The 22,091-nt window shown below is 51.3% G+C and overlaps 1 protein-coding gene and 1 long non-coding RNA gene across 4 annotated transcripts; one reads left to right on the top strand and one right to left on the bottom strand.

The window, feature by feature from the left end:
- Nucleotides 1-9,055: 9,055 nt before the first annotated feature.
- HOXA13 (homeobox A13) lies at nt 9,056-15,080 on the bottom strand. The gene is made up of 2 exons (XM_006066084.4): nt 14,058-15,080; nt 9,056-13,338 (listed from the first exon to the last, which is right to left on the bottom strand). The coding sequence occupies exons 1-2, from the start codon at nt 14,977-14,979 to the stop codon at nt 13,094-13,096; spliced, it is 1,167 nt and encodes a 388-aa protein (XP_006066146.2). The 5' UTR covers nt 14,980-15,080; the 3' UTR covers nt 9,056-13,093.
- A 283-nt stretch (nt 15,081-15,363) lies between these two features.
- Nucleotides 15,364-21,168, top strand: LOC102410654. Of its 3 annotated transcripts, none has more exons than XR_328206.4 (5): nt 15,364-16,370; nt 16,582-16,729; nt 17,041-17,218; nt 17,342-17,578; nt 19,811-21,168. It is a non-coding gene; the product is annotated as an uncharacterized LOC102410654 (long non-coding RNA). The 3 variants fall into 3 exon arrangements; XR_003110986.3 differs by having other exon boundaries at nt 15,367-16,370; nt 17,041-17,092; nt 17,183-17,218; nt 17,342-21,168; XR_003110985.3 differs by having other exon boundaries at nt 15,366-16,370; nt 17,342-21,168.
- Nucleotides 21,169-22,091: the final 923 nt, after the last annotated feature.

Here is a 22,091-nt window from a genome sequence, read left to right as displayed (position 1 = left end):
TGGGCTACCTTGGGCTCTCCGCAGTAGCCGAGCTTAACATGATTCTCCACTGCAGCTGCCTCTTTGAAGCGGATCCGTGAAGTAGAAATTTGGAGACGTAAGCTGACGTGGAAATCTATCCCCATCCTTAGCAGGGAGGTGCTGGTCATGTGACCCGATGTTGAAATTGACAAGCTGCGAGCGAGTCCGGTTTTTTTTTTTTTTTTTCCCCTTTCCTTTTTTCCCCCCCTCCCTCCCCGGCTTCCTTTCTTTGTAGCCACCTCAGGGGAAGCAACAGATCGTCACTCGGTGTTCTCACCGAAAGCACGTAATCGCCGGTGTAACTCATGTTGGCTGGGGGGCCTCCCGGCGCGCGGCGAGGCTGGGTGCTACCCCGTGCCAATTGCTTGTGCTCAGCTGCACGGTGCTGGCCCTTGAGTGCGCCGAGGGCGGTGAGAGAGCTCAACTGCCACCCACCTCTCCCCGGGTGAGGGATGCCACAGGCTGGGGGTGGCCGGGTGGGAGCTCTTCGCTGCGTGGCCCGTGCGTGGTCTTGGAATCTATCCGCCAGGAGGCTCGCGTTCGCACCTCCTTCTGTGCTGTCCCCCTCCCACAGGCTTGCTCTGGAAACCACCTCTGCCTCCGATCCTGGCTGGACCCCCTTCGGGGCCAGGGTTCGCAGCCGTGGATGTGACTGCCTCGTGGCTTGCCCGATTTGCACGGTGACTTGATTACACGCTCGCATTCATGGTCACTTCCGAAGCGCTTTAGTGCCTTCCGTCCCTAAACCGCCAACAACCAGGGCGGCTTCCCCCGCGGTTTGTCAGGGATCCGCAGGTCCCGGAAGGGCCTTCGTCTCACCCGGGATCCACCTCCCTTTCATTCTCCCTGCCGGCCTCCTCACCCCCACGGCCTGCCCTTGAAGAAACCCGCTCCTTCTCGCTGACTGCCGGGGTTCGGAGGGACTCAACAGAGCCAGAGACGCGGGGGCTGCGCCGCTGCGCACTGATCCGCCCGCCGGGTCTTCCGGAGCTGAGGACTCGGGAAACCATGCGGTTGAGGCGAGCCTTGGGCGGCTTCACAGGCGCTGACATCCGAGGAGACTACTCCTGGGTATGCTGCACCTTTCCGGAGCCCACATCTGAGCTCCAGAGCTGCAGGGAGAGTGGGGGGCAATGAGCAGGGGGCGAGGGCCCAGGAGCCGTGGCTGAGAAAGAGGTAACTGGCCTCCTTTCCTCTGCAAAGCTTGAGGGCCAGGGATGTGCAGGGCAGAAACTCAAAAGGACCGAGGCCTTTCCTGCAACTCATCCCACGGAAGGGACACAATGCCAAAGAAAAGAGATGTCCTTCCGAAACTCCCAGCACCTTGGATGAAAAGAACGCTTTGAAAAGGCTAGGTCTGAACTAAAGATACAGAGGTCATGGCGGCTAGGATGAGTCTAGGTTTCTTGGGAAGAGGAAAGACAGAAACTTGAGATGGTGAAAACTGCTTGCCATTCTTCAGGACTGAATGAACAATATTCGGGAGAAGCAGAAGAGGAGGGCATAGAGCAGCCAGGCAGGGCCAAGAGCTGGGAGGGGCCCAGCTCTGAGGCCTCCCCACACCTATCTTCTTGGAAGGAACTGGATGCCACTGAAGGAAAGTTGAAAAATGAAAAAGGATAACCTTTTCCCTTTCCCCATCCAGGAAATAGCTGAAGGTATTTATATATCTTGGGGAGATTTAGAGTATAAATTCTAAGATCTTTGGTATTTAAGTGTCAACATCGATTTATTTATTTATTGCTGAGCTGACTGTAACTGACTCAATAACAAATCTAATCATGTATTGCACTGGAAAAGAAATTTCTCATTATGTATTTTCTTCAAATGATGGCCACCATTGCATTTGAATACCCGCTGTAAATATCAATAATATCAGGTAATTACTCTGTAGTGGAGTAAACTAATTTATTAGCATTCATGTTTATGTGGCTCCTACCCCTCTTCTTTACAGGGGTTGCGTATCACAAATCAAACTACTGGGACACATTGGTTTAATGAACTCTTTATTCAGGATTTGCTGCAAGAACTTCCATGCCCCTTGAATCCCTGAGAGCTGAACTTAAAATTATTTGTGCATCTTCAGCTTGACATATTTGTCCACAGTGGCTTGTGCAGAGGGCAGTATCGGTGTGAGTGAGAAGGTCTGGTGGAAAAGAAGGTCGTTTGGGAAGGGTAGCTTGAGACCTCCTAAAGCCGGGAATCACAGTTGCAGGATTGCCCTGCAGCAAAAAAAAAAAAAAAAAACAAAACTTCTATTTCCATCGGCGACCAACAAGGCAAAATATTTATTTCTCTACAGCATTTCTTTCTTGAAGACTGAATATAAAAGGGAGAAGGAGAGGTTTTCAAACAGCAGTATTTAAGTCATTCCCAGGCTGATTTTGGCTCTTTCCAACTCTCTCCCAGCAGCCCACCCAGTCCCCGCCACCCCGACCCTCGAACAAAAGGAATGCTTGAGGGGTTGCAGTGACTTTGCCATAACAAAGGCGCCACCACTTAGGGGCTTGCCCCGCCCCTGGGTGAAGGCAAACAAATTCTTGCACTTGTATTAGGGCTTTTAAGACTATAATTGAGCCCGGGGGCGTCTAGGAGAACCGAAAACAGTTCTAGACAGACCTGGGGTTTTATAGCAGTGTTGGCAGTCAACTTCAGCTTGTGCCTGAGCAGACCGGCTGCGGTGGCCCGCCAGCGGGGGACGCCAGGCTATCAACCCTGGCTGCACACAGCCCCTCTCCCAATTAGATCAGTTTTCCCCTTGATGCCAGGGAGGGGGGGGGGGGCGGTCACCGCAGAAAAGTCGGTATAGGGACCTTCTCTTCCACAGAACCAGTGCCTCCCACTTTCTTGAGAGCCGAGCTGAGAGGGTGCTGGTCAGTCTGGATCCCATGGGTGTCTGCAGGAGACAAAGGCGAATTCCCGAGGAGAAGCAGGGGGTAGGGAAGGTGCTCTGGGAGCCGCTGGCAGAACTGAAACGGGGTGCAGGTAGGGTCTTGCAGCCTGGTCGGGGGCAAGTGGGGGCGCTGCTGTGAAGATAGTTGAGAATTAAAGCTTTTGATGCCAGAAGAAGAGAAATTGCCTGGAGCAGTGAATGCTTTTTAGTTCTGCAGCAGGGACAGGAGGGGGTGCTCAGAACCCCAATGCTGTCCACGGTTCCCAGCTTTGCCTGCTTCTGCCCCTCTGCCCTGGAATATACTCATGCTGTGAATGTTTTTTGGGGGGGAGGTGTTTGGAGGTGGGCACAGCTCTGAGGATCAGACCAAACCTTGGGGAGGCAGAGCTTTGGGTCCTTGGTTTTAACTTTGCTCTGAGCCTAATTGACTCTTCTACTTTGCAGGAGGCCCAACAGCCAAGTTGAGCCCACCCGGCTCGAGAGAACACCCGATGAGTATAAGTCCGCCCTGGAAGGCCAAGTGCGAGTTGTTTTTTTGTTTGTTTGTTGTTTTTTTTTTTTGAGGAGTCCAAGATGGGCACGGCTGTGACATTGGCCCTGGAGACTGATATCCCACAAGCTGTTCTTTCTCAGAAGCTCCACAGTGCAGGACACTCTTCAGCGTGTATTTCCTTTTATCGTCAACCCGGAGCCCCATGGCAGCTAATGTGAGAGGCCAAAAATGTTTTGGAGGAAGAAAAACAAAGGCAGGAAGTGGCGGCGGCCTGACGGTGCGTGTGTGTCTGCGGAGAAGGGAGGGAGCCATTTCAATCTCTTCTTGTTTTTCCAAACTTCAAGGTCTAGGCAGCCCTAGCAGGGCCGGCCCGTCGCTCCCAGTGCAGCGTTTGGAGATGGCCACCCGGACAGGAGAAGGCTGGCGCCCAAGCCTGCCTCGTCAGGCGGAAACGGCTAACGAGGCGCTTTGCTCAGCAGAGCAGACCAAGTCTTTCCAAACTTCATTTGATTTGGCCCTAAAAGTCAAGGATTGGGGGATTCTGCAACGCCTCCCAGACCTTCCTCAGCAGGCGGGCTGAGTGCGCGCCTTGCCAGGGATTCTTGAGCTCTGCACTCCACTCCACGCCTCTTCCCAGGCGGGATATGGGAATAAAATGTGTCCAGGTGCATCTACCCAGCACTGCCGCCTCCCCTTCTTCTTTCAGCCGAGGGGCCTGGGAAGCAGCCGGAGGGTGCCTGCTGGCAGTGCCCAGGCTGGGTAGCCTTGGCATGGTCAGTGCGCACCAGGGCAAAGTGAGCCTTTTCACCGGAGTTATCCTGTGTGTGCATGTGTGTTGGCGGGGTGGGCAGAGAGTCATTTCCAGCATAGTCATTCAAGGGAGATGAGCAGAAAGGACCATCACTTGATAGGCAGCCTAACTGTTCACTCCAAGGGAGGATAGAACTGGGGGGCAGGGAGTGCCTCCAGACTCTGGGCTTCTCATCCCTAACTGCTCATGCTCCTACGTTGCCTTCTGTCTTTGGGGCTGATTTGGACTCTGGCAGCGGCTCATTGTCCCTGAATCTGAGAATGCAAAGTCTCAGCGCCTGCACTTGCAGCCCTCAGACTGCTCAGTGCATAACTCTTAAAATGAATGCCAACAGCAGGCTGCCCGCTCACTCCATTTCCTCTCTAACCATAGTCTGTGTCTATCTCTCTGCGGCTCCTGCTTGCCAGTCACCCGCCCTGCCCCTTTCCAGCCAAGTCTCACTTTCTGTGGCCTCTTGCCTCTTCTGATACTTCCCCTATGCTGAGCCAGAGCTGAGGTGCCACTGGAGGGCACTCAGTTCAGAAAACATAGTTTGTCTGGAAGCTGGTTAGGTTCCTGACTCTTCTCCCAGTTCAGGCCTCCACCAGGGGTCTGAATTGGACCTCTCACCTCCTTCTTCTGAACATTCTATTCCAAGGCCCTACCAGGCTCTTTTTCTCTCCCTCCCTCTCTCATCAACAGTCCCTTCTCTTCTTGGAACTCAGCTCCTGATTTTCTAGACCTGGCAATCTTGGATGGCGGCTGGCCTGGGAGGGGGCAAGGCCCACCTGACAGACCAAAATTCACTCCCAAAGATCTCTGGTTGTTTGTGGATCACATAAGGTACCTTGTTTTTTTTTAGTTCTGACCTGAGCCCCTACCGTCCTCTGTTCCCAAATGTCACACCTGTTTCTAGAAAACCATGGCAAAGACTGTGGCAACCCTTGCACACTGCACACAGGTGCAAGAGCCAGCTGGAGGACCCAGGATGAAAATGGCTATCAAGCCCTTCACAGGGTTGGAGGCCAGGTCCTCATTTGAGGGCTTTCTGTGTCCAAGTGGGAAATACCCTGGAGGCACATCTGTCTTCCTTGGTAAAGCCCAGGAGATCTCCTAGAATTTGTTCTTAGGAAATGGTCTATTGGCAGATCATGGCCAACTTATCACATTTCAAGACACCCTCTAGAGGAGACACTGAGGCTTCAATAAAATATCAAGAGACCTCCTTCTATCACTAAGGATGCGGGGGTTAATTTATCTCCTTGGCTGGGAGAGGCACCTGTTCCCCCCTCCACCAAGCTCTTCCTCCCTTCCCTAAAGCACAGGAACAGGTAATGCCTTGAACTTGAACTTACAGTTGACTCTTTTCTGACTCACAGTTTAAATCTCCAAGGTCCTTAAACATCTGAAGAAGTCCACATCCTTCCCGTGGCTACTGAGGCATCAGGTTTAGCAGAGGGTCTCAGACAACCAAGCAATCTGGTTACTATTTAGTTTAGTGTGTCCCAAAGTGATGGGAGAAAGAGGGTTACTTCCTTTGAGAAGAACTATTTTTATTTTTATTGTTGTGGACTCATTAAAGATTTTTTTCCCCTACTGAGTGGGAACAGATGAGGGGGTGGAGGCTAAAGGGCAAAGCCCTGGTTCTCAGTGTCTGCCTTCCATTCTCCCTGCAACTTCGCCCCAAACGGGGTTTCCCCAGCCAAGTGTATCTGTAATAAAGAGGACAAAAGGCAGAGGGCAGCCCAACCCAAAGGCCAGCTCTGGCCCTGGGGTGGGGGTGGGAGCGTGTCTTAGTCTTGATCGCTGTGGCTCACAGGAAGCTCCTATACCCCAAGCTTCAGCTACCACTGAGGGCAGTTCCCCCAGGCTCCTCTGGTTCTACTCAGCCTGAATCCATGGCTCATATTCCAGGCTGGAGAAGAGCTAGCCCCTGCCTCCTCAAACTCTGCCCTAGGAGTCTCCCCCAAGGGCCCTAATACTCAGTTCTGTGATGGTACCTATTCACAGACAATCCTTCTGCCTACTGTCCCCTGAAGACCCTGCTCCACACATGCAGCCCTAGGGATAAAGCCCTGCTTTTCTATATGCTGTGAAAAAAAGACAAAATCAGTCATTTACAAGGCCTCTTTGATTCATCTGGAGCAATAAGCTCAGAGGAGGACCAGATTTAAGTGACTGACCACTAGGCCTGAAGTCATGATCTGCTGCAAGCAGGCAATGGGCAGAGGGAAGGGACCCCCACCCCTCCTCAGCACAGTGAAGGGATTGTGGGGGGTCGGGCTGGGAGTCAGAGAGTTTTACCTTTGGCAGAGTGCACCTCACTTCGTGGCCCATTTAGGCAGGAGAAGAAGCATATGCAAGTTCTCACCAAAGGCCTGCCATGTACTGAGGGGGCAGACCTGGACTCAGGGGCCTCAGGAGAGGCTCCCAGCAGGCTCCTTGCTACCCCATCCTATTCTCCTCGCACCGGGCCTGGTGGCCCCTGCCAGGTTCCCTGTCTCTCCCAGAGGTCAGAACTCAGATCCAGCTGCATCCACTCTACTGAGCTCGCAGGTTTTGCCTCTCACCCCGGCTAGGCCTCCGCGGGCTCAGTTCTTCGGGACTCGACGGGAACAGAGCCTGGCCACCTCTGGCTATGCGAACTCCGCTTCAATATGGCTGGAGGCGAAGGAGTTGGTCGCCAGGAAAAGGCTACCTCCAGTCCGCGATCTCCGGTTATCAGAACCCGCTTGCAGCCGGCCGGTTGCGTGTCCTGTGCCTTCTCGCGGCGACCGGCCCTGGCCGTGGAGACAGCGATGGCGCGAGAGGAGAGCGCTCTCTAAGCTGCCAGGAGGGGGGTTCTGAGGTTTCCAACCTCTCCCACCCAATAGCAGCCCAGACACCCACGCATGCCCCTCAACCCGGTTTCCCCCTCCATTTTGTGTATTGTCCTCAGACCCGCAGCCAGAACAAAGCCCCCAGCAGTGGTCTCTCCATCGCCTTCGCGAGCTCTTGTCCCTATCTCCCCTGGGCCAAAAGGCTCGGAGCTTAAGTCGAGCGGTCTAAGTCCAAACCCCTCACCCCCACCCCAGCGCCCTCTTCTCTCCCTTAGCCCCAGCCGCCCTCAGCCAGAGCCAAGGTACTACTCTGCATGCCAGTCGGGCCCCTGCCCGTGCCAACATCCCATGCGCCCCGTCCTGGCCTCGGACTGCGGGCGGCCCCGGACCTACAGCCGAGTCCAGCGCGGCCGAGGCACCCGGCGCGGCCGAGGCACCCGGCGCAGCGAGGCCGAGCCTACTTTCCGGCCCCGGGGCGGGAGACCTGAATTAGGCCGCCTGGGTCCGCAACGTGCCCGGCTCGCTCTGGGTTCCCTCGGATCCCACCCCACTCATCAGGCCGGGGCTCAGAAAGCGGAAGTATTTGAGGAGAAAAACACGGTTTCTTTTAAGCCCGTCTCAGAACCCCTTTTAGAGCAAATGCTCCTGTCAAGTTTTATTTCCCGTTGCAAACCACCTTCCACGCTGCCAAGAATTAAGACCGGGAGAGATTAAATACCCGATTATTCTCGTGGGGAGGGAGGGGCGGGAGCGGAGAAGAAGGACCCGCACCAAGACTTTCGTTGGACTCGGTTTGTCCGCATCAAATAACGCCCAGCGAGACCCGCGAAGGCCCGCGCGGGCGGCGGTGACGTCAGCCTGCAGCTGCGGGGCGCCGCGCGGGACTGGGGGGCCTGGGCCTTGACCTCGGCTAGCGTCCCAATGCACGCCCCCTCCGGCCACTGGCCGTCTGGGCGAGGCAGGCTCTCTAAAGCTTGGCGCCTCCATTTTGAGGAGAGTGTTCCTAGCGACGCGCGGAGGATTCTGAGCCTCCTCGGCCCACGAGGGGCGCGGCATCGGGTGGCTTCCTGGGTCCGCTGCGGCGCCTCTCCCGCGCGTCCTCAGTCCCTGCACCGAGGGAGGGGTAGGGGGCGGCCCTCGCGCCGCTGCGCGACTGCCCGCCAAGGTTCGCACATCCCCAAGGCCTCGCCGTGATGACCGCTTCCCGGTGGATCCAGCTCTTCGGCGGCGCGACGGAGCCAGGCAGAAATTAAATCAACTGTGGCGAGGCCTTGGCTGCTTCCACGGAGTTTTTCTGTGCCAGCCTCTTTTTTTTTTTTTTTCCTTCCCTTGAAAATCAAATTAAAAATAGCAAACACCTTTCAGACATTGGTCGGGCGCTAGGTAGATGCGCTAGGATTGAAGCAGCCGATCAGTAAGTGGGTATTTTCATAAAGAATGAAGCCGGCTGTTATTTACACGGCAGCCTGGCGGATGAAAACTTAATTATTTTGTGCGTGTCCTAAACCGAAGCATAAATCTCCCCAGGCCTCTTGGATAACGTTACATCTCTGCTTATGAAAAATGGGATGTGAGCAACTCGCTGCACATTTCTCTGATTCTCCAGGTCTTGGGCTGCTGACACGCATTCGATCAACTTTAAAAGAATGCGCATAAATCAGCGAGCCCCTAGCGTCTCCTCCATAGAAGTTCGCAAATCCGGAAGGGCGCCTCTGAACCCACCCGGTCTGGGGCTTAGCAGTCCCGGGCAGGCTCCGTCTCCGCTACGAAAGAAACTCGGGAATTCGCAGACGGGAACGGGAACCCGCACCCTCACCAAACCCTCCAAACACACTCAGCAGGATGTAATCCGCACATATATTATACGGTGAAATGTGTCATTAGCTACCCGCACACATATGTTATCATCCTCAGCTGAATTTCGCTGCCTCGCGAAGTTTCAAGAAAATATCTCAAATAGGTTGAATTTTTAAAAAGAATAATTCTCACCCTTTCTTGAAAATTTTAGTTTTCTGTTAAAAAAAGAAAACCAGTTTAAATAGATGGCTTAAGCTCTGTATCAGGCATAAATTGTAGTGAAATGCAAAGTGGCACTTTACAATCATCCACTTAAAATACCTTAATAAATTTGACAGTATTAAGAGCAGATGGAAGAGTAGTTTTTTTTTAAGTCCCATATTTACAATTAAAAAAAATGGTAACATGACAGTCCACTACAGGATTAAAAATCATTGTTAATTTGATAGATGGAAATGGTGTCTAGTTGTTTCCATATTATAATTTCTTACTCTGAAAGGGTATCCCTTTTGGGGAAAAGAAATATACTTGAATCAGGGATTCAACAACGCTATCCCTTCCTATATGGTGGCTGGCATCCTCCTGGATGTCTGTTTTCTAAAGGTTTAGATTAATTGCTATTTGGGTATTAGGGAACCATCACACTCCATGCTTACTTCAGGTTATCTGGTAGATCCATGATAATTTTAAGCAAAAGGTAAAATCAACATTATCAATAACTGTTTCAGAAAAGAGAGAAAGAGAAAAACAACCTCCGAAATATCTTCTGTCATTAATTTCAAAAACTGAAGGGAGAAAAAAAAGAAAACTACTTTACCCAGAGTTCCTGCAGTGGCGATGGCTTGTGAAAAGGGTGGTATTCCTGCTGCAGAGCTGCTGTTGGCCTTCTTCCTAGGCCTGAGGCTCAGAATATTTCTTACATCTAAAGAAAAATATCCCCCATCAACAGAAGAGTCCCCTTTGGAGCTGTTCGTAAACACACAGTTTGATCCAGCTTTGAGGGGATTTTCCACCACTTTAAACATTTTGGGAGAAAGTTGTTACTTTGGCTTGGTGGCAGCTCCTTTAGAAACGGAGTGCTGTAGAACAAGATGTGGAGAGGTTGATTTGAAGCACCATTTTCATTTGTTTCCACAAGTGGAGTGAAAATCCTCAGGGCAGCAAAACTTGATTGCACTTCACAAGACCATTCCATGTGTACGTTTCAAGACCATGCTGTTTTTAGACAGCTTTAGAGATTCTTTCTATACTTCTCCATCTATAAAGGAGTTCTAAGTCTTCAGGTTGGAGAGGTTTCTGTCAGCGTCAGCCAACTTTGTTATCAACTGATATTATTTTCCATAAAATGATTTAATAAGATTACTCAGTTCACAATTACTTTCGTCTTAACATAAAGATAAAATTCACCTCATCTCAAAATTTTGCATCCTAAAGATCTTGGTTCCACCAACATTTCAATGCATATATGCACAGCATAGCATGTTTTTGACAAAAACATCACCTTATGTGTATATTAAATATAGAAACATACATATGTATTAGTTATGAGTCTACGTACAGCATCCAATGTGTCATTAGGGGTCAATAAGTAGTAAATATGATTGTTATTGCCAGTATAGTTTTGATGGTGGTTGTTAATATTAAATGTATATATTTCTTCCATAAATCAAATGGCAGCTTAGAAAACATCAGTATAAGATTGCACACCACCCAGGCACAGCACTCGACTCAGAGCTATCCAGGATAACTCTCCTTCTGCATCCATATTATGGTCATTTTATAGATATGAGATCTTTAAGCTCTCCATACTGACCTCTTAAGAGGTGAGTTTCTTTGAATTTCTGAAATGTAACTCTAGAGCTCTAGAGTTAGCAAGGCATCTGAAACTTTTTATTTACCGTATAGATCCCTTACAGCTCTAGTTAGGATGGTAGACCACCTTGGAGGGTGAGGGCCAAGAAAGAAAGGTTATTTAAGAACACCTCTTAGACTGTAACAAAAATGTACAGCTTTCAAGCAGATCTGCAGAAATCTGATGCAGGGGAAGCTGCTATGAATACAAATCAAACTCGGCCATTAAAGAAAAGGAGCAAAACTTCATCATATAAGGTACATTTTGGACCTCAACACTCAAATCACCTTAAATTACACCATCTTGGGTCATCAGTAATTAACGATACTCTATCTGTACAGATTCTACAAATATATATACAAGCACACACAAGCAGTAATATGCAAATGTATACATGTATACACATATGATATATATTCACATATATACAGGCACATGTATAACTTACATATATTCAAATTTGCTCCATCTGGTGCCAAAGAAATGAGTACCAAATCTCTAAAACAAGGAGTCAAGGAGGTAAGACCTTTTGATTCCCTTGAAGCTGAAGAATTACAAGGAAGCTTGTCAACGCGAGGTGGCGCCCTTGATCTACTAATCCAGCTGAGGCCAATTCATGAGCTGTCAAAAGTCAAGGTCACAAATTGTCTTTTTTCATCAAGGTCAAGGTTTAAGGCCTTTCCTAGTCCTGTCATTTCAACAAATATCAAAACCTGCCCTTTCAGATACATGCAGACCCAACAGCAGATTTTAAAATACGACAGCCTGGGCATCACTGATACTAAACAACTGGTTTTCATTTTCCACAGGGAGCCTGGGAATTTATACTATCACCTCCTCCTTTCTTTTCTCTTCTTTTCAGAATACCTGACACTTTAACCTTCTTAAAGCACTTATCTAAATTTTTAGGATTTTAGTTGTGAGGGATTTCTCCCTTTGCTTAAAAAATTTGTAGCAAAAAAAAAGCTGAATAATAATAGAAAAGAATGGTCCTTGGTTTGTATAGGACAAACCACCAGTTCCTTTTCTTTCTGTGAAGTGCATGTTTAGCATAGGAAAATAATGACTATTTCCTTCAGATTTTAATGACAGTGTCTATTTTATTAACATAATTAATACCACTATATCAACTATCTACAGGTCTAAGGCTTTTTTAAACTATCATTTTTAGTAGAAATATTTGAAAAGCAGGTGCACAAATACATTTTCACAGTGTGCTGAATGTCTTTATTTACAAGATAGCATTTTATAGTGAATATGAACAAAATGAATGTGCTGGTTGAAATAACTGCTTGATTAAAAATGTGCTATGAAGATGAACCCTTAAACTTTCTAATGCAGTCTCATAACACAAACAAACAAGGAAAAAATACTAATCCCTTAACAGATCAAAAATATAGAATGTAAACATCTAAATGTTTTGGGGAATGGATTTCCATTTTGAGTTTTCTAAAAAAAAAAAATTATTTCTCTAGCCAATGTTTGTAAATATTGGGAAATATCAATTTATGTGAAAAATTAATTGTATTCAAACCAAAGGCCACCATGTTAGGGTGGGACCTCTCAGAAGATCTGACATAAAGTGAATTCTGTGAATTATTTGATGCTTTAAATATTTTTAAATGTATCAAATCCTTTGAAAAGTAGATTATATTGGGGCAGAAAATATTGTCCAAATGCCACAAAAAAGAACTTGTCATAAGCAATTAAAAATTATTATCAGAAGGACATTCCCAACCTGGGGTTCTCCTATGGCCTCAAAGGCTCACTCCGATGGCTGTATTTACTCCCAAGACAAACGATCCTCGATCCTCGGAAGAACTTTCTCTCCCTTTGCCCCTTCATAGTAAATAGTCCAAGATCATTATTTCAGTACCTTCTTCTCCTTTCCTTTCTAAATCTATACATGACGTGTTTTGCAGAATATACAACAATGGTAGGAATTTCACTAAGATTTACCTGAGCAGTCACTTAACATGCAAAGGGGATAGTAATGGTGACCCAGAAGACAAGCAGATGTTTACAACAGCCTCTTGCATTTGTAACCAATTTTCTGATCATTGATCATTATCACATAACATAGTGTCCTAAAACATAACGGTCACATAAATACTTACAAGATTTCAGTAAAAGGGTAAACTTATCTGAAATTGCGTATTTGGGGGGCTGATGTTTGACTCTAGAGTTTGTCATTTAATGGTCTGTCGGACTTGGTGGGAGAACTGGCAGTCTTTACCATTTCTTTAAGTTTTAAAAGAGTTGTAGATTCCACAGGAGAAAGAGATCCCCCTTAGAAAAGCAAAATGCCAGTGTCTCTCTTTCTCTTTCCCATTCTTCAATTATTATTTGCATTATAACCATTATCTGGGCAAAGCAACGAGTTTTGAAGCATTTCTTCAAGTTGCCCTCTAGCTCCACTTTTAATCCATTAACTAGTGGTCTTGAGTTTGTTGATAACTTTTTTCTCTTTGACCCTCCTGTTCTGGAACCAGATTGTAACCTGTCGCTCCGAGAGATTCGTCGTGGCTGATATCCGCCTCCGTTTGTCCTTGGTAATGAATTTGTTTGTAGCGTATTCCCGTTCGAGTTCTTTTAATTGCACTTTGGTGTAAGGGACACGCTTCTTTCTCCCCCGCCTGTAGGAGCTGGCGTCTGAGGGATGCGAGACCACGTCTGGAAGATAGGGAAGAAGGCAAGTTAAAGAGGGATCGGATCCAGGCCAGGACACAGGGGACAGCTTTCTCTGAGCCACCGCCTTGCAGTGCCCGGCTGCCCTTTGCCACCGCTGTACAATCCAGCCCTTCTGCCAAAACCTGGAGGGTCAGTGGGGAGAATGGGAAGTTCTGCACTGAAATGAAATCGCCGAAATCCAATTACTACCCCAGCCTGGGCCACTCTGCCCGCACAGCGGCGGGGCTTCGCTTGATCTCCTGGCCCAGCGGCTCACATCTTAGCCTCCAGGCTCAGGGGACAACACTTCCATTCCTGATTCCTTTCTATGTCGCCAAAGCCCCAACACTTGATGCTTCTACACTGAAGACATTTTTGAGAGAATGAATACGGGCAATTTGATAAACCATTTCCAGGTCAATTTCCCATCCTTAAAGTCCATGTCAGGGGCTGGCGAGGGCGGAGCGCAGAGGGCGAAGGAAGCCAGCGAGGGTACGCACGAGCTTCTTCCCAGCCATCCCTCACCCAGGGAGAGCCAGGACCAGCCCAACTCCAGGGCAGTGAGGGCAGAGCCAGCCTGCCAGGGTCGGGCTCCCAGTGGTGCAGCACCACTAGGACAGGCCAGGGAGAGAGCAGAGGGGCACGAGGGTGACCCAGGAGCGAGCGGAGGAGAAGCTGGGGCGGAACCGGAGGACCGGGGCTGAGAAGGGGGCGCCATTTACCGGGCAGAGTGGACTTCCAGAGGTGGGGAGGCTGCGCCTGCTCTTTGGGGCAGTACATTTGGCCGTTCCAGCCGTTGGGCAGCGCCCAGGGCTGGTAGCTTTCCATGGGAAGACCCAGGGGCTCGTGGCGCGACTCGCCGGGGCCCCCGAGGCCCGGCACCACCGGCATATCCAGGTAGCCAGGCACGGGCTGGTGGTGGTGGTAAGGCCCGGGTGCGTAGCCCTGGTGGTAGAAGGCGAACTCCTTAGCGCGGGAGCTGAACTCCTCGGCCGCGGGGCCGGCGGTGTCCATGTACTTGTCCGCGAAGGCAGCAGCGGCGGCGGCTGAGGCGGGCTGCGCGCACGACTTGATGGCGTTGGGGTGCGGGCCCATGCGCGCGCAAGGATAGTAGCCGCTGCCGAAATAGCCGTAGGGCAGCGCTGCGGGCCCCGACGAGCTCTGCGCCGCCGCCGAGCAGGGACTGCACTGCTTGGCGGCCTCGGCGCCTGCTGGGCCCGCGGGGCCCGGTCCTCCTGAGGACGACGCCGCCGCCGCCGCTGCTGCAGCGGCGGCGGCGGCGGCAGCGGCGGCGGCGGCCGACGGGGGCGCCTCCCCGGGCGCGCTGCTGTAGGCGGCCGCGGCGCCGGGCGCCAGGGGCGCCGGGTGCGCCATCAGGTTGCGGCACTGGTTGGCCGCCGCCGCCGCCGCCGCCGCGGCCGCCGCCGCCACCGAGAAGTTGCCCCCCGCGGCCGCAGCCGCCGGGTGGGGGAAGCCCCCGCCCCCGGCCCCAGCAGCCGCCGCCGCTGCCGCAGCCGCCGCCGCCGCCGCCGCCCCTTCCATGTTCTTGTTGAGCTCGTCGGCCACCAGGCCGCCGCCGTTGTCGTAGAGAAACATGACGGTGGGCTCGATCCAGCGGGGGTGGAGGAGCACGGAGGCTGTCATAGCACGAGCCGCATGGAGAAGACCCCAGTGGCGCTGTTTTAAAAAGCCCCCAAGAAGTGAAGAGCGCGCGGCGCGGGGCCGGGGCCCGAGCGAGGGGGGCGGATCGCGCCCCGCGGGGTCGCGCCAGGCGGCCGCCCATTGGCCCGGCCCCCCCTTCCTCCCGCTCCGCCCACGGCGTATGCAAAGCGGGCGGCTCCAAGCCCGGCTCTGCCCTGTACACTCGCCGTCCCCACCGCCGCCCGCGCCGTCCTCAGCGCCAGCGCCCGCCGCACGGCCGCGCACCATTCACCCAGGGGAGAGGCGGGGGGTGCGGTAGGGTGGGGGCGGAGGACATGGCGGGCGGGGAGGGGAGGCAACGGCGACCTCCTCGCAGTTCGCTTTCCCTTCCCCTCTCCCAGTGGGGCTCGGAGCGGCGTACGGCGGGGAGGGGACAGGGCGAGATGTTGGGTGGCGACCTGAGGCGGTGGGGACAGGTCAGGTAAATCTGCGGGCATCTGGGGACGGTAAAGTAGCGCGCCGCAGACCAGGCTGGGTGTTTCCTGGGGCCTCTGGCGCCGTTTTCTTTACAGGTATCCGCACCCCTTTGTGCAGCGAGACGCCTGCACTGACACTTGCGCTTTCGGCTGTCGGCTTCGACAGCTTCGCGATTTGGCTCTTTCCGGGGAGCCGTGGTGGGGCGTTTGCGGATGCGCCTGGTTCATGAGTCCCAGGACATTACACTGGAAAGCTCGGACTGCATGTAGAAGCTTTCTCCCCTTCTCTGTCCATAGTGTTGGTGGGCAATCTCCTAGACTCGCCCTTAGGCCCATAGGCTCAGGACGACCCATCACAATCACACACGGACATAAGCGCATACACAGCCAAGTGTACTTTGGTGCCACACTCACACGTTTATATACAGACTTTGTTCCTCACTTTGTCCCAGTAGCAACTCTTCTTCCTCCAGAAGCTTTGAGATGGAGAGACCGATTTCTGAGCATCGTTTTTCAGTGCTCCCTTGTCTCCAACCAGTCTGGCCTGTCTTGGAAGGAGTTTAAGAGGAACAGGCCCCAGCTGGGTGCTGAGTTGGGACTCTCTTCTGGGGTTTAATGAGGCTTCACAGAGCCTGGGCTGGAGCTGATTCCCCAGGCACCTGGGCACTCTCTATCACACTCTGTTTTGGGACAAGAGAAAGAGACTCTTTGGGGCCATTTCACATCTCCCTCCCCACCTTCCCCAGGTAGGACTGGGGAAGAGCACTGACTCCAGCCGGCAGAGAGGATGCCTGGCCCTCCTCTGTCCATGAACCAGCTGAAGAAGCCTTTTGCCCTCTGTGCCTGGGAAATGCAGCCCTTTCCTGAGAGCACGGTGGGGTGTTGATGCTGGAAGAGCCAAGCGGCCGCCACATTTTGGTGAGAAATTCTGGGGTCCTGTGCCTTTGGGATCATATACTTCCATCTCCGATTGTGAATGTTGTGAGTTGCTCAGATACCCAGAAAGGGGACTTGCATTCAAAGTGAAAGTGGGTGCATTCTATCGGGACATGAGGGTTGGGAAGAGTGCTGGACTCCCATCCCAGGCAGACTGGTGAGCAGCCAGGCTTGGACCTGCCTCCTGTTTCAGCTTGCAGACTCAGTCCCAAGCTCAAGGCACTGTGAACATCCCCACCCCAGTGTGCTCTCTAAAGTTTCTGGTCTTCCTGAAGTGTCCGAACCAAGGAGGCTGAGCTCCGGCTTTTATCCACCCTGATCCCCGGTTTGTCCGGACCAATGTAAGTGTTGCCCAATAAAACCTTCTATGACCCCCACTCCCTGCCATACACAACACCAGTGTGCCCTTTTCCTCCTGCCTTTTTAGTAGCTCCGGTAAATATTGATTTGCCCCCAGTTTACCTCCTCCCTGACTTGGCCATTTGCAGCCTAAAGAACCAGCCCCTGTAGGGACTTGATTTTTGTGTTACTTTCCGGCCCGTTCACCCCCCTTCCTTCCTCCAAGTGGCATTGTAAAACTCATGATGACAAAGAGACAGGGTAGGGTTTGAGACCCCAGTTCCCAAGGACTTGAGGGCTGTTTTACATACAGGTCAGACACGGCTGGAGGCCAAGGTCAAGTTGAAAGTTGCAGTCTAGCCATGGTGAGAACTGCCCGGCAAGCCTGGAGACTCCGTACGCTTCTCAAGGAATACCGCCCACCTCCCCTCACTCCTGATTCCTTTTTCCTTTAGAATTCTTCCTGTTTCTGGTTCCGTTTGGTTACCCAGGTTTGTTTTTGTTTTGTTTTGTTTTACTGCCTTCTCGGAGTTTTGGGGGCAGTGTTTACAGACTCTTCTTCTCTGCCTCCGCCCTGCTCTTGGCCCGAGCTTCGTGCCTCTTCTGTTTTCTAGCCAGACCCGGAAAAACGAAAACACTGCTCCGAGAGCCCCCACCAGCCGGCGCCTGTGCCAGCTCACCTCTGGTCATGGCATGGCGCAGCTGCCTGCCGGTGCACACCGCGGCCAAGGCCAGCTCCACATTCTTCCCTCACTCTCCCCAATTCGCCGGAGACCAAGCCCTGAATGCAGAGGAAGGGCCCCAGCTCCACAGACTGCCAAAGCCAACTGGGTCCCTCCTCATCAAAAATGGTGAGACAAGATTTCATTTTGTCTGCTGAGGAGCCCCAAGCAGGTTTGTCTGGGAGGGACGGCACCGAGGGGAAGACTTTGGGTTGCATCTCGAATTAGGTTTTGCTACCCAAGCTTGGTGACCCCGCTAAGGAAGGGCTTCAGGCAGGCCTGAATTATTTATTGCACTTTGAGGTGGATCTTTAGTGATCAGGTTATGGGGATATTTTTTTTTTCTAAATATCTGTATCAACTTTTGAAAACTCTTGAGATGTGATTACTTACAGGGAGGCAGCCTGCCTGTTTCCTTTTTGTCTTAGATCTCAATCTACATGAAGTGATTTTTCTACCAGACAACTTAGTGATGTCCTGGCATGCCTTCACTGTTTTTAAAAGTCTGCAGGTCCTGTTAGATATTGAGTTATATCTAGTGGAGATGGTTTACAGAATTTGGATTAACTCTGTGAATAATTTTGGTTTTCCAGAATTTCTTCTTACTTTGAAGAAAACCTCTTTCTCTCCCTCTTCTTGTCCATTGCTGAGGGACCTAAGAGATGCATTATAAGTTCCCAGTATTGTTTCTTAGCCTCTTAGTCCTCCAGGCAGCCACTAAACCAGCTTGCTGGAAAAGGAAAGGTCGGAGGGCAGTGAAGAACTGGAGAGCCTTCTGGGAAGCAAGCACAGACTCTTTCCAATGGCAAGGTCAAGACTCCCTTGCCTGCCCAGCTCTTGGGCCAGACCCTCTGAACTGTCCCTCTGCTTTTTGGGGGGGGGAGGGGGGGCATCTACCAGGCTCAGAAATTCCTGTGGGATTGCGGGGAGATGCCTCAACTTGAATCCTGGCAATGACAGTTTTTATCTTCAGACCCTTTGTAGGCTAGGCTGGGAAGCCATGGCACCCATTGGGTTCTGTAAACAGCAGATTCATGGCCCATTGAGCAAGAAGGTGGCAGAGTGGAGGTGGATTTTGCCCTGTGCTCCCTGCTTTCCTTTAGAGGGGCCCTCAGTGGGCAGCAATGGCAAGATCAGAGGCCAGCAGCTTTTGTTCCAGAAGTTGTCAGATCCTTTCTCTTACCAGCCCCTTGGCAGACATGGCTTCAGACCTTCTAAGGCAGGCTGGGGTGCCCTGAGGGGTTTTGGTTGCTCTGGAGCCGAAGAAAAATACCCTGGCTGGGTGTTATTTTGGGGGAGGTGCGATGGGGGGGACTCGCTGCCAGCCTGGGCCATGAAGCCCTGGGTTCCCAGGGTTGGAAGAGAAGAGGACAAAGGGAAACCCAGGTTTTAATCGAGTTTGATTTTCACTAGCAAATGAAATTTACCTGCTCTCACTTTAACTTGGAGGAGGCTGTCAGCACTGCTCTCTGGCACTATTTCTCTGCATCCATCCAGCATTAGGATAAACATTCCTGGGTTGGTTTTAAAGACACTTTGTATTTCAGGATATTCATGTGTTTCTAATGTATCCAAGCAGCTTTACGAGCTGCATTTGCAGAACATCTTAACCCTCTCTCTCCCAGGGCACAAGGGATATGGGGCTCAGAGATAATGGCAAAGGAAGAAAGACCTAGAGAATGGGAAAGGGCTGAGGAGCTGAGGCTAGCTAAGAGAGAAAGAGAGAAAAGGAAGAACACTTGAACAGGACAGTACTTCCAATACTGTAGTCAACTGGACATTTTGGGATGCAGGTGAGGGACAACTTTGTTCATGGTGGGTTTTGTGGAAGCTGAACTCTTCCTTAAGGAGAAAGGGTAGGTTTTCAAGAAATTTGGGCCAATGCTGGCCACTAGGCAAAGAAATAGCATGTCCTGAGTCACTTGCTCAAGCTTTAGGGTTTTTTTGTTTGTATATTTTGTTTGTTTGTTTGTTTTGTATTTGACACATGAATAAGGCAGCACAAGGCCCAAGGTGATAGGAACAGTGTCTGGCTGTGGGAAGTCACTTGGCATTATGGTGACCAAACGCTAACATGGTGGAAATGGAAGGGTGTGCAAGGTCCAAGAAAATCCACCAAGACCCCTACTTTGTCTTGAAAAATGCCCTCATCCTGTGAATTTTGAGGAGAGTAAGGTTTTGGAGGCAGCAGCTCTGCCTGGTGGGTTCTTTCTGGTACCAGACCTTCAAGGCCACCAGTGACCAGAGCGTCAGGAAGGACCCCACTTCCCGCACTGCCCTTTCCTAGTTCTCACAGAAAGTCCCTGAGCAGGGAGAGGGGCGCCATCCCCGTTTTAGAACAATTAGTCCTAAATCTCCCAGGCTCCCTTGAGGACCCTCTGCACAGCGCCAGCCAGCCAGCGGCGCCCAGACTCCGCAAGATTGGTGCAAACTTGGGAGTGAAGGTGGAGTTCTCGCCTCTGAGACCCGCCGCCTTCGGGCTCAGGATGGGTGGATGATTCCGCCAGTGGCGGTGGCCTAGGTGACGATGAGGTTGAGTGCTGCCTGCCCCCGACGCTGCCGCCGCTGCCCGGCTCTTGACTGGACCTGGAAACTCAGCCTCGGCTTAAAGGACCGAAGCCTGCGCTAGAAGCAGAGGGAACCCGGAGAAGCGCTCCTCGCAGGGAGGAAGCGCCTTTGCGCTGTCCTCAGCTGGCTGGCGGACTCCGGGACCCACGCCACCAGGGGAGTGAGCTCGCCGTCACCCCTCCGGGCCGCTGGGAGAGCGCAGAACGGCCGAGGAATCCCGGGAGGTTGCGGCGGGCGTGAAAGAGGCGAGAGATCTCCGTCCCGACGCTGTCCGTACGGCCCTGCCACAGCCCAAGAGAAGTCCCACCCGCCGGCCCCCACCCTCTTCCTCGCTCGATGCTCGCTCAGGCCCCACAACAAAACAGGAAATCGGCTCTTGCGGGGGGTGGGGGGGCTGTGGATTCATTATGTCAACAAATACACTGAAGACATTCGAACGTTTGAAGGAAACAGGGGCTTGGACAGTAAACCTGGCCCCGCGGAGCCCCCAGCTTTCTCGCCGAGAAACCGATGCAGACGACCAGCGGCCACGCGGCCTGGGCCCGCGGGAGTTCGTTCCTCCCCAAAGACTCCCAGGTCCCTGACCCGGGATGCAAATTCTTAACGCAGTCAACTAAGGGATGAAACTCACTATCGCGGCCACGAGAAAGGGGAACTCAGAACAGAGAGGTGTGATCAGACTTTTACAGGCAAGTTATATGCGGTAATCATAAGGATGCGTGTGCCTCATAAGGCACTCACAGATTCACGCATCAGTGAACACGGACATCCAATGTCCTGTGGGTGAAACACAGGCATCCTATCAAGTCCTGAGGAAGAATAGTTCACCCTGTCGGACCAGTCTGGTGACATATTTCGGGGTGGCTGGCGTCTCCCTACCTTTGCTGATTTTTCCATCCACTCACCATTCCTTTACCCGCCGCCGTTTTCCAAATACACCTGTCCCCAGGGGAAGGCAAGCCCCCGATTGGCATTTACCTGGTTTGAATGTTCTCCCCAGAAACTCCGGCTGGCTCTGGGGGCCGCCCAAGCCAACCAAAAACGCCGACATTTCTTGTGGCTCAGCCGCCGCTCCTTTGTCCCGCTGCTCTGGCTCCGCTCGGCCCAACGCTCAGGGAAACGAAGCAGCTCAATAAAAACTTTTGATATTAGTTTTTATGGGTATTTACACTCTGTTCAGAGGAGCTGAGTACGGAAGCTCCATTAATCAGCCCCCAACCTCGGGTTTGGATGCTCAGTTTATGGGTTGAGAAAGAGAGATTGCCGGAAAGAAAGCTTGGGGATGGCCGGCTGATTCCGGAGAAATGAAAAAGGGAGCAAGGTCGTTTACCATTCTTGAAAAATGAAGATTAAAAGGGTAACTCCAGGTGCTACCCGATGGACTACGTTTTTATTTGAGCCCCCTGGCAGGGATAATTTTTCCACCTTTGCCTAACACATTAAAAAAACCTTTTTATTATGGAATTTTCCAAACACACAGAAAAGTACAATGAACCCCTATATACCCAACTCTTAGTTTCAACCCCTATTATCATTTTGTCTTTCATGTTTCACTGTTCACTTCCACTCTTTTCTTTCTCCTGGAGTATTTTAAAGTAAATCCCTGACATCACATCATTCCACTCCCAACATAGGATTTTGAAAATAAATTTCAAGGTTGAACAAAATTACTTAACAAAAGGAATCCTTCCTATGTCTGAGAGTAAGGGGTCAGTGTGTTTGAACTTGAATTGTTCTGATTACAATCTAGAAAGAACTTGAGGGTCCACCAGAGAGAAATCTAGATAAAGAAGGAGTGTGGCTTGTGGGGCATCTTGCCTGAATTTTTATGTCTCTTCATCAAAAATGCGTATGTAGACACTTGTTACCCTTTTCCATAAGCGTGTCATGCTTTAATTGAAGATTTCTACTGCTGCATCAGGATTTGGGGGAGAAATAAAAACCATGCCTCCGTCCTTTCTATGTCCTCAATTGACATATATTTCCTTCTTATTGGGCAAATAACCATTTCTCATTTCAACACACCTCCTCCCCTTTTAGAAAGCAAAGAATGATTTCTAATGATTAAGGGAAA

Source organism: Bubalus bubalis, chromosome 8 (genome assembly GCF_019923935.1).
Source record: "Bubalus bubalis isolate 160015118507 breed Murrah chromosome 8, NDDB_SH_1, whole genome shotgun sequence".
Taxonomy (NCBI): Eukaryota; Metazoa; Chordata; class Mammalia; order Artiodactyla; family Bovidae; genus Bubalus; species Bubalus bubalis.
Note: the sequence above shows the minus strand (reverse complement) of the source record. Positions and strands in the feature narration are given on the sequence as shown.

Excerpts from the sequence above, each read along its gene's own strand:
- HOXA13 (XM_006066084.4), bottom strand. The coding sequence starts at position 14,979 with ATGACAGCCTCCGTGCTCCTCCACCCCCGCTGGATCGAGCCCACCGTC. Across the intron at positions 13,339-14,057 it reads CTGGAAGTCCACTCTGCCCG|ACGTGGTCTCGCATCCCTCA; the intron begins GTAAATGGCGCC and ends CCTATCTTCCAG.